Raw genomic sequence first — 12,894 nt, 5'->3', positions numbered from 1 at the left:
GGTATTTCCCGACCCCAGGCATGTGAGTGACAGGCAGCGAGGGGAGGCAGCGCGAGGGGAGCAGGGGCTGGTGGGGGACCCCCGACAGAACCCCTCCTGCTCTTCTTTGCCAAGACAGCGCATGGGCCTCTGCTTCGCTGAGCCACCAGCAGCTTTTCGGAGATGTGCATCGGATCCTGAAGACCCGAGCCCACAGCATGGGAAAGCTCTGGGACTTCGAAACACAGAACCAAGTGCTTGAGAACGGTATTCCCGCAGCACCTGTCTCTCCTTGTGAGACCACCTGGTTTGCCGCGAGGAAGAAGGAGATCAGGGGGCTCCGCTGGAAACAGGTTTCTTTATTAAAGCATGTGGATTCCGCAAACCTCAGTAATAAATGCAGGGGTGAGAGCAAATCACCAACATAAACAGAGCTCCAGACGTATCAATAAATATATTATCTCACCTGAAGAGTGGGTATAAATACATGTTTCCACAGATTTCCAGGAGCTCGACGTGAACCTGCTCAAGCTCCCGCGGAGAAAGCTATGCTAAGAATAATCACAGTAACTCCTCGCAGGCTGTGGGGGGGCACTCTTCCTGGGCGCTGTTTTCGCCTCTGCTCCGACATGAGCTCCCCCAGGGCGGGCAAAGATTGGAAACCAGCCCGCTCCCCTTCTCCCATGCTCGCGCACCTGCCCCGGCCTGGAACCCCCCATGTCATCCGGAGAAATTCTGAAAGATGTTGGCGGCCTCCACCCAGTTCTGGAAGCAGGCCAGACCCCGCTCGCGGACCTGCTTCCGCCCTTTGTCGGTGATGACCTCCCCGCTCGGTTTCACAACCACCAGCCTGGGGGTGACTGAGATGTGGTACCTGGTCCTCAGCTCGCTGCAGGAGAGAAGAGGGAGGGGAGGGCCGAGTCAGCAGGGGGCCAGGCAGAACGCCACGTGCACGTCTGAGGGGACCAGGGCCTCCCTCGGCTGGCAGACCCTGCCAAGCCTCAGCACCAGACCTGCCGGTGCGCCCTCCCCCACGCTGGCCTCCTCGGCATCTGCTCTCCCTGCTGCGGGCCTGTCCAAGCCAGCGCTGCCCCAGAGGAGCGTCCGCAGGGAGGGAGCGCCTCTGAACCTGAGCTGCCCGAACCGACAGCTGCGTGGGACCCCGGAGCACCTGAAAGGTGCTGCAGGCCTGAGAGAACGAATTTTTCATCTTAGCTAACTTAAATTTAAGTAGCCACATACTGGACAGTGCAATTTTAAACCCACAGATCCCCCCCCCCAATAAACTTATATCCCTCCTACATTCAAGAAGCAGAAAAACATCAGGTCCACACAGTGGTCCAAGTGAAAACTCCATGGGTTCTAGACCACTGCAAAGCCGTGTGAGACTTTCTGCCCAGGAAACTCAAGGACAGGCTGATCAACATGATGACACATTTCTTGGCTATGTTTCCTGTCAGGTGCAACCCGGTGAGAGACCTTTTTACAAAATTATTTGTGTTCATTTAGGGGAAGGAGCATCCACCTTCTTGGTTTCTCCCTGTAACCGTCCCCGGGATTACTGTCCTCAGGATAGGGCAGCTGATGAAAATCCCTCCCCATTTCCAAGGCCAGCCTGCTCGGGCCTCCCATAAACAGTAACCTGATTTCCCTCATCTTCACCCTCAGGACTGTGGGTCTGCGTGGAAGGAAAAATGTACCTGAGACCCTCCTGTTACCACATCTCCTGGTGACACCTCCACCACGGCCTTCCTGCTGCTTTTGGGGAACCCAGATCAAACACACACGCATAAATCAAGCAGGAAAAAATATATCCCACCTCCACCCAACAAAGAGAGATGGCCTCGTTTTCAAACATCCATGAGACAGTGACAAAGCCAGATGCTCTCAGCCACGCAGGGATCTTGATACATTTCAAATAATCAGGGGCGCCTGGAGGGCTCAGTCGGTGAAGCATCTGCTTTCGGCCCAGGTCATGATCTCGGGGTCCTGGGACTGAGCCCCGCATCAGGCTCTCTGCTCAGCAGGAGGCCTGCTTCTCCCTCTGCCTCTGCCCCTCCACCTGCTCATGCTCGCTCTCTCTCAAATAAATTAATAAATCTTTAAAAAATAAATAAATTTCAAAAATCAATAGCACACAGACCACTTAACCAGACCATAACATAATGGAAATTGGTAACCAATACGAAATAATTTTTGGAATGAGTTTAAAAACTAAATATCCATATGTTACCCATAAAACAGCAACTCAGACTACAACCTAATTAGAAGAGAACGATGCAGAATACACTCCGGATCCCCAGCTGCAGACACCACTAGACACAGGAAGTTGTGGTCTAAAACACACTTTTCTGAACGACAGGCCTCTGTGTAGACAAGCCGTGGGTTTGATCCAAGAAGCGGGCACGGTGCCGATGCGCAAACACTGGGAAAGGCACACCGAACACAGAAGTCACGGACAGACAAACCGGACCTGGCCCCAGGGAAGGTGCACAGAGCAGGGCCCTGACTGCCCGAGGGAGAAAGGAAGACACGGGAGCATCGGGAGTCAGGCGGTGGCCAGTCCCGGCGCGCGGTGGACTCTGCCCTGCTCGTGGATGCTGGTGCCCAAAGGACCCCCGCACTGGGCTGGCTGCCCCTCCAGCAGCTTCTAGAAGCCGGTCTGCACGGCGTCCCCTAGTTACTCACGTGAGGAGACACGAACGTCTGAGAGAAACAATTCAGCTATTATATAAACGTGAGCGTTACTGAAACAGACACCAGGGCTGACAAACCCAAAGCACGGTCATGGAGAGACGCCAACCTGGGGACCCACACGGGCCTCACTCACGAGCCCGCAGGTCTGGCAACTCGGGGGGGTGCGGGGTGTGACCCAGGTAACTGGGGGGAGACATCCTCCCCAGTGTTTTCAGAATCCTGCACAACCCCAGAAATTTGAAATGCCTAAGAAATTAGCTTTCCCCCAAAGCATAAAACAAACACGAAGAAAAGAGGAACCACCCAGTAGCCCTTGGCGTAACGGCTGCAGGAAACGGCGGTGGCCCGCGAGAGGCTCTGTCCGGCAGCCGGGGCAGATAGGTTCTGTCCGGGCCTCCGCTGTGGGCAGCATGGCAGGGCCTGCAGCGCGCACCACGTCACCACGGTCCCGCTGGGGCTTACCCCCAAGGCCAGGCGGAGGCCCTGGGGGGGTCCTGGAGGTGATGAGGGGACCCCTTGGCGGAGCCCACATGCATTCCTGACTCTGCATCCACATCCCTGCCAGGCTCCCCGTGTGGTGACTGCGGCTTGCTGGTCCAGGCCCCACCGTGGAGTAGCTCATCTGCAGGAGCGGTGCTCCAGGCATGGGGTCCCCAGACCAGCAGTAGCCACCCCACCAGGGAGAGTCTCCTGCCCTGCTGGTGGGGGTGGAGCCCCAGTCTCCCAGGGCCACCTGCACCCCCCTCCCTCCGCCGTCCAGGGACCCCGAGGAGGGAAGCTGAGAACCGTGCCCTTGACAGTCTGGGCAGTACAGCCTGCGGCTTGATGCCCAGCGTCCACAGGCCTGCACTTTCTGGCATGAACTAGCTGAGGGACTCGGGCAAGCTAGCCAACCGCCCTGTACCCCGGAGTCCTCACCTACACGGTGGGAAAAACAGAACCCACCTCCCTGGGTTGCTGGGAGGATGAGATGGTGAGTAGACATACAGCACAGCCAAGGGATGGGCACATAAATGCTCAAAAAACACTGGCTGTTACTGATGGGGGGCCCACCCCCCAATTCCAGCTGGGCTGTCCAATGCAGCACAGCCATGCTGATGGGTACCCGGCAGACACAGAACCCCTGAGACTCCGCAGAGCGCTTGGGTGTGTGCTAGGAAAGAGGAAGGCGTGAGGATGTGCAGCCTGAGACGCAGCAGCCCCTCTGCCACCTTGAGGGGAGACTGGACTTGCCAGGTGGCCACTGGCTGCAGCCTGAGCACGGAGCGCGCATGGCAGAAAGTGGAGGAAACTGTCCTCTCTGCCCCCCTCCCACCCTCGAGACCAGCTCCTGGCTGCAGGCTGTTTAAGTTAAGCCAATCAACAACCTTCGCAGTTTAAGCTTTGGGCCAGTTGCTGTTGTTCTCGTCCCTCACGACATAAAATCAGCTCTGACACCGTCAAGGGGGCGCAAGGCAAGCCAGCCGGGCTTAGGGGAGTGAGGTGGAGTCTGGAATAGACGTTTGCTCCAGAATATCTTCAGAGTCAGCCGTGTGGGCCCTCCAATCCCCGCCCAGGCAGCCTCTGCCTGGGGACAGCCGTCACCTTGGAGCCACCGGCCGAGAGGCTCATAAGCACCTGCACCTGCTGCGGACGCTGTGTCCCCAGGGAACAGGCTGTGCCTTGGAAAGGAGAGCCCTGTGGCCGTGCACATCGCGGGTGTGAGAACTCTGGGCGTTGTGGCTGTCTGGGGGGATCCGAGTTCCTCCCTGCCCTGGGCATGGGGCGCTGTTGCAATCCTGGATCCCTCCCTCCACCGAACACAGCGCGTCCTCCTCCCCGGCACAACCCCTTCTGGGTTGCCATGGCAACTCTGGTTCTGGCCTCTTCCCATCCTGGCCACCGGGAGACTGTTGGCCCAGCCCCCACCCAAGACGCAGCCCCCAGACAGCAAGCAGGGAACCGTGTCTGCTCCAACCTTCAAGACTGCAGAGACGCTCCTCACACGGGCTGGCGTCCCCAGGGGTGCCGGGGAGGAGTTGGGGCTGTCAGGAGGGGAAGGGGGCTCCAGGGTTTGGAGGTGGGAAAGATATGGGGTAGTCTAGAACACCAGCTGCCCTGTCTGGCCGGAACACGGGTGCAAAGGGGGTAACGGGGTGAGTGTGGGCAGACAAGACATGGACTGAGCCCCGGAAAGCTGGGGTATCCCCGGTGGGACCAGACTGCCTTTGACGAGAGGAGGCGGGTTCCAGAACAAGAGTCCGTCAGATGTGGACACTGAGGCGGGGGGGATGAGTGAGGACATACCAATGGTCCAGGGCCTAAGGGAAGGAAGTAGCAAAGAGGAGAAACCCAGACTCAGCAGAATCGGTGCCTGACGAGGACGTGCTGAGTCAGGAGGCCGGGGAGCTGGAACACAGGGCTGGGGAGAGGGCAGGGAGCGCGGGCCTGTCGAGAAGCTCGGCCCCACCGAGTAGACAGCTCTAATGGAGCCATTCTCTACCCGAGAAACGAAGCCATGGCCAGCTGTCTTCTCCATTCAACCCAAACCTGTCAGCCTGGAGGCTGAGGCATCCATCCGCCTGGCCCATAGTGGGGGCAGTCGGAGCCGAGCGGACTGGAGGCAGGGAGGGTCACAGAGGTTCCAGAGCCCAAGTGGGCCCCAGTGTTGTTAAGAAACAATCATAAAGTCCAGAAAAATCATGATGGAGTGGGTCTTGCATGTGACAGCAGGAGACAGGAATTCCTCCAGGCAGAAGCAGAAGCTGATGCTTGGGTGCTGGGCCCATAACAAAGGGCAGGAAGACGGGCAGGACACCCCGTCCTCGGTGCTGTCCCCCTGCTCAGGCTGCTCACCCACCTGCACACAGGCACCCGCCGCAAGGACATCAGTAAGCAATGTGCGCCCAGGCAGAAGGGCTGTGGTCGCCCGCCAGCCATCCGGCCACCAGCCATGCCCAGGGCAGCCCCGTCGGGGCTCTCTGCTGAATTCCCCTCCTCATCCTGGGACTCAGTGGGTCAGCAATCATCCAGCGGGTGGACCCTGAGGGAAGACAGCCTGGGGTCCCTGACCATGACCGACCTAGCGGGGCCCAGGTGACTCCTGTCCTGGCCCCACTCCCCAGGGCACCACGCAGAGCGCCGAGTTCCACACACTTCTGGAAACTTCCCCAAAGGCCGCCCGCATGCATCCCACATTCCTTAGTGCTCCACGCTGGTGGCTATTTCCATGGGGTTCGTGATCTGATTCCATGTATCCAGGCTGCAATGAGCAGAGCTTAGGGCGTAGCTCCAAATATTCCCACAGAATAGCCCATTTCCTACCATAGAAACTGCAAGGAGAGCTCATGAGGTCTCTTCTGGTAAGTAGAAGGGCAAGGAGCTAACCTAACGGAAGGAAAACGGAGGCTGGCTTCTTCCGGAAACCAGGCTGGCCGCCCGGGCCCTGACCTGCTCGGCTGCAGGCAGTGGACCTCAAGGGCTGTGACCGCATCCCAGGAGAACCAGGAGGAGCTGGGCCAGGCCCTCCCGGGGTGAGGCCGAGCAGAGGGGCTGAGGCTTGCGGTCCCCTGGGACCCCTCGGAGAGGGAGAGGAAGAGGATTGCCAGGGCAGAGTCAGGTTCCAGAGCCCGGAGCACCGGCCTCCTTAGTGCCTCAGCGACACATCTGTGAAATGGGGCACGCAACCACCACCGCGGCTCCAAACTCACGAATCGGGGCAGCCCACGTACGACACAGGGATGCCATGACCCCGGGCAGCGAATGCCTCGCCTACGTCACCACACAAGAAACCCCAGAGCTGGGCTCTGCCCAGACCCCCAGCTCTGCCTGATTACCAACACGGTCCCCCTGTCACTTTCAAAACTGAGTGTGTTTGTTCAAAAAGCTGCACATAACCTGAGTGCTAAGCGAACCAGAGGCACTAGAGACCCGATGATGAATCCTTTGCCGAGCAAATCCCTGAGATTCATCCTCACTAAATTGCCACTCAGGTTTATTTTCACTGTCACGTAGACCAGGCGTCAGTAAGACTTTCCCGGAGTCGGGCGCCCACCTGGAAGGCCTGAGGCTCACCTCCTCAGCATCACCCACCCCGTGTGTTAAGGCGGAGGGGAGGGGAGGGGAGGGGAGGGCAGTTGTCACACCACTGAATAACCGCCCCCAGAGAAAAGAAGCATGCCCCCAGAAAACACACCCAGAAACTCATTCCACATCTGTTACAGGGGTGCTGGGGTAACACAGTTGTGAGGAGCAATGTACACCCAAGTCTGGAGCCTGTCACCACAGCAAAGACCCCAGCGACAATCAGTGCCCAGCTCACTCCAGCCGGCCAGCCCTGCTGATCCTCACCATGCTCCCTCCTGCCTCCTCCCTCCCACCTTCTCTGTCCTCCCTCCTCCCTCCCACCTCCTCCCTCCCACCTTCTACGTCCTCCCTCTTCCCTTCTCCTCCCTCCCACCTCCTCCCTCTTCCCTCCCACCTTCTCCCTCCTCCCTTCTCTGTGCTCCCTCTTCCCTCCTACCTCCTCCCTCCCACCTTCTATGTCCTCTCTCCCACCTTCTATGTCCTCCCCCCCACCTTCTATGTCCTCTCTCCCACCTTCTATGTTCTCCCTCCCACCTCCTCCCTCCCACCTCCTCCTTCCCACTTTCTCAGTCCTCCCTCCTCCCCCCCACCTCTTCCCTCCCACCTTCTATGTCCTCCCTCCCACCTCCTTCCTCCCACTTCCTCCCTTCTCCTTCCCACCTCCTCCCTCCCACTTTCTCCATCCTCCCTCTTCCTTCCCACCTCCTCCCCACCCCATCCTTCCTCCTCCCCACTCAGGTCCCCCCTCCTCACCCCTCCCACCTTCTCCCTCCTCCCCTTGGATTTTCGGGGACGCTGTCATTAACTCCGCTGGAGTCCAGGGGCCTGGTTCTTCCAACAGTAGGGAAATTCCAGTAGAACCGCACCCGGGCCAGCAGGGAGGGGCTTCCCCCAGCCTTGGAGTCCCTGCCACCCTCCCCCACCCCGCACATGGCCCCCAGCTCCCTGACGGCAGCGCACGCAGGGTCCCCAGTTCCGACCCAAGCCTTCAGAGGCTCCCTCTCCCGCTTCCACACTCCTCCCCGAGCCCCTCCGCGGGTGGACTCCGCCACCGCAGCAGCCTCAGCAGCCGGGCTGGCTGGAAACCGCAGACCCGCCGAGGCAAGGCTCGCCAAGCCCCGGGGCAGGTGGCAGCCCCGCTGGAGCGGCTGGGAGGCTGGAGCGGCTGGGAGGCTGGAGCGGCTGGGAGGCTGGAGCCGCTGGGAGGCTGCAGCGGGGAGCACGAGGGACGCGGGAGAGGCCCGCCCGGGGTCGGGGACCAGCTCCGCGCGGCCGCCCAGCCCCGCGCCACTCACTGCCGGAGGGGGTCGTGGAAGGGCAGCGCCAGCCAGGCGCCGTGCAGCTCGCGCATGAAGTCCAGCATCTCCCGCTCGCTGCCGTCGGCCGACACGAACACCACCTCGAAGGGCGCGGGGGGCCGCGCCTCGGCCACCAGCTGGGCGTGGAAGCGGCAGAGCGGCGGCGCGAAGTCGCGGCTGGACGCGCAGCGGCCCGCGGCGAAGTAGAGCGCCACCACCTTGTTCTGCAGCGCGGCCTCGGCCTCCACCCACGCGCCGTCGCGGGTCAGCAGACGCCGGCCGCCCAGGACGTCCACCATGGCCGGATGGAGGGGGGACACCTGCGGGGGGCGGGGGGCGGCGGGCGGCGGTGGGACACGCCTGCGTGGGACGGACAGACACCTGCGGCCGGAAGACACCAGCGGGGGGCGGGGAATGAAGATAGATGGTCACCCGGGACGTGCTTGGGCCGTGCCTGGACCTGGGGCTCCCCCTGCTCTTCGGCCCGGGCCTCGGCCTCTCGCCGGGGCAGGGGCGAGCGCACTGGGGGCAGGAGGGACACTCACAAACACCTGAGACCCAGAAGCAGCGGCGTCTGCAGCGGCTCCCGCCTCCAGGAGGCCGAGCTGCGGGGCCCGCCCCGGCGCCTCCGCCCACCATGCCCTCCCGGGATCTCCGCCTGCTCTCCGCCCGGTCCCTCCTCACACAGCGCCCCGACCCGGCTCCGCAGTCGCCCCCTCCCGGAACGCGCCCCGCGCATCTCTGCTCCCCTCTCCCACTGTCCCCTCTGCGCCCCGACCCGCCCCGCGCTCCCCTGCGCCCTTGCGCTCTCCCCACCCCGCGCTCCCGCCCCAAGCGTCCCGTCGACCAAGAGGTGACAGTATTAATGTTCCAGGCTCTCTGGAGGCCCTGGGGATCCAGCCGCGAGCAAGGTAATTTCAGCTCCTGCCTGCGCAGATGCGGGGAAGCGGCGGGTGAGACACTCGGACGGGGCGCAGATTTAAGGGATTTAGCGCCAAAAAAACTCTGATCAAGATAAGTCACATTTTACTGCAGTATTTTAAAACTTCAAAATCAATGCAAAAACTTCACGATGCACAAAACATCAAACATGTAAATAAGGGCGGGATCCCGGCCTGCCCTTGGACGCGGGCCTCTGTCCCCTCGGGCCGGCCCTCATCTTGCGGAGGGAATTGCCGGACCGCAGACGCACCTGCCCAGCAGGTGGGGCCAGCGCGCATGGGTGGACTCCGGGCCCCCGGGAGGTTCTGTGGGACCCATGCTGATCCCAGCACCGCGCTGCCAAAGCCTCGATTTGCTGTGGGATTGTAAGACATGGGGAACTTATAGGCGACCAGGAGAAAAAGTTGGGGGGGGGGCCTTGCATGTGGAGGTCCGACTTTTGTCAAAACTCAGGCAGAACGGAATGCCCCTAAATTCTAAATGTCATCAAGACTATTTTGATCTGTGTGGCCTTTTTCCTTTTATTTCAACAGTGAGCAAAAGAGAGGACATTTCTTTTAGTGACACCCTCCCACGGGGGAAATTTCCAGCTATTTGTACAAATACTGTGTACCCCTGCGGGAGCCTTCCTGCGACCATGGTGAAATCTGGGCATTCCTCCAGGGAGGGGAGATATGGAGGAACACCCTTCCTCCCCAGGGGACCCTCACACGGCTGCTCTGAGTGCGTGCGTGTGTGTGTGTGTGTGTGTGTGTGTGTAGGGGACCTGCCCTCAAGAGTTCCTGGGGAAGCAAGGGACACCAGTCCAGTCCAGCTCATTCACCTGCTCCACCAGTCTTCAAGGGCCCTTCCTGTCACGTGAGCCTGTTCACTGGCCCACTACCCCATCCCACTGGCCACTCCTTAAGGTGGGAGGGGGTTACAGGGGCCTGAGAGGCAGAAGGAGGCCCAGCACCCTCCCCTGCCTCTGCTGGAACTGAGTCTCCTATGCACCTTCCTCCACCTAACGCAGAACCCATGGAGTCCCAGAACCAGGATTTGGTGCCACTAATCCTGGCTGGGACGCCTCAGGTCAGTTCATCCTGGACTTCCTTCCAGGCATCTGCTAATCAGCTTTGCGTGCCCTAGATAATCACGGCCAAGCTGGACAGTGTTCCCACTCCTGATGCTTGTGATCAGCCACGTGAGGGCCTTCTTGCCTCTGCCCTCCCCCCCACTCACCCAGCACCCTTTCCCTGCCCTCTGCCACCACTTTAAACAGTCTGTGATCTATATTCTGCCCTATCATCCAGTCCTCACCTGAACTGAAGCACAGTCTTTTCTGCATGTCTTCCTGTATAATGATCAGACTCCCCTGAGACTCCCCTGAGCCCTCCTCTTGCCTAAGGTGGGTCCCCGGACCCTGTCCGCTGCCTGCTAAGCCAGTCCTTGAAATGATCACCCTGGCTTACCTTCAGCAACAATCCCCTGCCCTTGGGGTCTCCTCTTAGTGGCTTTCCAACCACCGACCCCACCCCACCCTCTCCCTTGGCCGTAAACCCCAACTCCACCTGTGTTCAGAGTTGAGCTCAGCTCTTTCTGAATAAAATCTGCCCTTAGCCTTTAACCATTGTCCAGCTGTGCTTCTCCTGAACACCTTGGTTGGCTCACTGCCAGGGCACTGACCGCAGGGCAGAACATTCCCAGAGCTAACACTGGCTGGCTGGCACACGGGTCTTCTAAGCCTCTCCCGGGAGACACACTACAGCACGACCACGGCTCTGCCTTTCTGGGGTCAGCATGCAAGCTCCCCACGCTTGTGAACGAGGCTGCTCCTCATCAGAGACAGTATTTTTCTGAGCGGGAGTATTTTCAAAGTCCCAGCCACAGCGTCTCTTCTCCACCCTGCCTTTGGATGCCACACAGCAGAGGGGCACACGAAGAAAACAGGATCCTAGGCCACTTGACATGAAACGGACTTTTTCTTTTCACTATAAGATGTACACGTGACAATGATCCATCTGTTTCTACCACTGCTTATGAATACACAAATATTCTCGTAGAAACTTTTTCTGCTCTGATCAGCACAGCAAACAAATTAGACATCCTGGTGTGCAAATATCACCTCTGAATTTCCTGGCTTTAGCTATTCAGGCTGGAGTTATTTATTTTCCTGTATTTAAATATTTGTTCCTAGGGAATGATATCGTGAGGTCTTCATGACTCACTTTCAAAATGGTGGTTGGCCCCTTGCTGAGAGAGAGTGTCCAAGTGACGAACAGAAGCCTAGCTTTCTCAGTGACCCGCTGGGGCCATGGGCGAGTCACCCCACGGGCCTGGCTTCCCAGGGACAACTTCATGTTTAGTAGCGGTCAAAACAGATGTGGCTTCGGGCTGAGGAAGTGCTCCCTGGTCCCACCAGCGGCTTCCCCGGGGTGCTTCAGATGATTCTAGAAGCACCTGTGTTGCCCCAGCCGATGGTCTGGAGCACAGAGAAGGTGGCAGCGGGTGCCGGTCCTCTCCCGCTGCCAGAACAAAGCAGCACAGACAGGGTGGCTGCAACAGCAAGAACTTGTATCTCACAGCCCTGGAGGCTGGAAGTCTGAGATAGAGGTTCTGGGGAGCCCCCTCCTGGCTTGTGGGCCACCACCTTCTCCCTGTGTCCCCACGTGGCGGAGAGCTCTCCTCCTCTTCTTATAAAGCTACATCTTGGGGCGCCTGGGTGGCTCAGATGGTTAAGCGTCTGCCTTCAGCTCAGGTCATGATCCCAGAGTCCTGGGATCGAGCCCCACATCGGGCTCCTGGCTCAGTGAGGAGCCTGCTTCTCCCTCTCCCTCTGCCTCTCTCCCTGCTCATGCTTTCTCTCTCTCTCTCTGTATCTCTGTGTCTCAAATGAATAAATAAAATATTAAAAAAAAAAAAAGCTACATCTTATCAGCTCGGGACATTGTTCACGCATAATTACCTCCTAGAATCCCTATTTCCAGAGACAGTCCCATTGGGGGTTAGGGCTTCAGCATGTGGATTTGGGGGACAAGGCTCAGCCCACACACAGTGCTTTGGGGGAAGGCACAGAATGACACATCCCTGACCCCAAATGTTTCAGAGTCCCGTGTGCACGGGGTCCCGGGCTCCAGTGCCCTCGGTACGAGGAGAAATCAGGTGTGTGGGGAAAGAACAGCCCTATGGGCGTCCCGGGGGGCAGTACAACCCAGGATGGGGTGATGGTGCTGGTGGTGGACGTAGGGGGTCAACGACTGCAGAACAGCTTCTGTTTGCCAGGATTTAAAGAAACTTCATCACAGGTGACCGAAGCTCCGCGCTATCCACGATACAGTCTCACTTCCTCTCTTGAAACTTCCCCCCATATCCCGTATCCCGCCAAAGTGTCCTCAGAAATGCGCCCGGCGAGCGGGGGGTGGGGGGGCACGCCAGGCTGGGGGTTCCCGTGCCAAGGGCTGTGGAATCGGTGAATCCACGCTCACACACCCATCCCTATCTGGGCGGGAGCAGCCTGGCCGACCCCGCACGCGAGGTGCGAGGTCCAGCAGCCAGACCGCCCCTCCCCAGGGAGCGTGACGGTGTCTTCATTAGGCTGCCTCCCCCGGCTTCAAGCCGCCAGAAGTGGCCTCAGGCTGCAGCTGACGGATCCGTGCATTATTTCTGCGTGGGGGCATCTCCCCGTGGCTCTCCGTGGCTCCCAAGTAGGGCCAGCCACAGCGGCCCAGAGACCCAGCACAAAATGAAAATTCGGGGCTGGTGGAGGTGCCACAGTATGCAAGCTTTCCCCTTTTTTCCATGGCTCTCTCTTGGCCTGCATGGTGTCTTGGCTGCTGAATGTCCTGTTGTGTTGGGCACAGGGTGAACGCCGACCTTCACCCCGGCCCGGGGTCCTGCCCTGCGAGTCGGCCGATGAGCAGCCCCACCACTGCTG

At 59.5% G+C, this 12,894-nt stretch overlaps 1 protein-coding gene across 1 annotated transcript; it reads right to left on the bottom strand.

Annotated features, from left to right (window-relative positions):
- Positions 1-338: 338 nt before the first annotated feature.
- Positions 339-8,338, bottom strand: NXNL2 (nucleoredoxin like 2). Its single transcript, XM_006733417.2, has 2 exons — positions 8,037-8,338; positions 339-868 (listed from the first exon to the last, which is right to left on the bottom strand). Exons 1-2 carry the CDS (start codon positions 8,336-8,338, stop codon positions 700-702), a joined length of 471 nt encoding a protein of 156 aa, XP_006733480.2. The 3' UTR covers positions 339-699.
- Positions 8,339-12,894: the final 4,556 nt, after the last annotated feature.

This window comes from Leptonychotes weddellii, chromosome 14 (assembly GCF_054177405.1).
Source record: "Leptonychotes weddellii isolate Sample4059 chromosome 14, ASM5417740v2, whole genome shotgun sequence".
NCBI classification, from domain to species: domain Eukaryota; kingdom Metazoa; phylum Chordata; class Mammalia; order Carnivora; family Phocidae; genus Leptonychotes; species Leptonychotes weddellii.
Note: the sequence above shows the minus strand (reverse complement) of the source record. Positions and strands in the feature narration are given on the sequence as shown.

Bases quoted from the DNA above. Each gene is read 5' to 3' on its own strand.
- NXNL2 (XM_006733417.2), bottom strand. From the start codon at position 8,338: ATGGTGGACGTCCTGGGCGGCCGGCGTCTGCTGACCCGCGACGGCGCG. The intron at 869-8,036 runs GTGAGTGGCGCG...TCTCTCCTGCAG, and splicing joins TTCCACGACCCCCTCCGGCA to CGAGCTGAGGACCAGGTACC.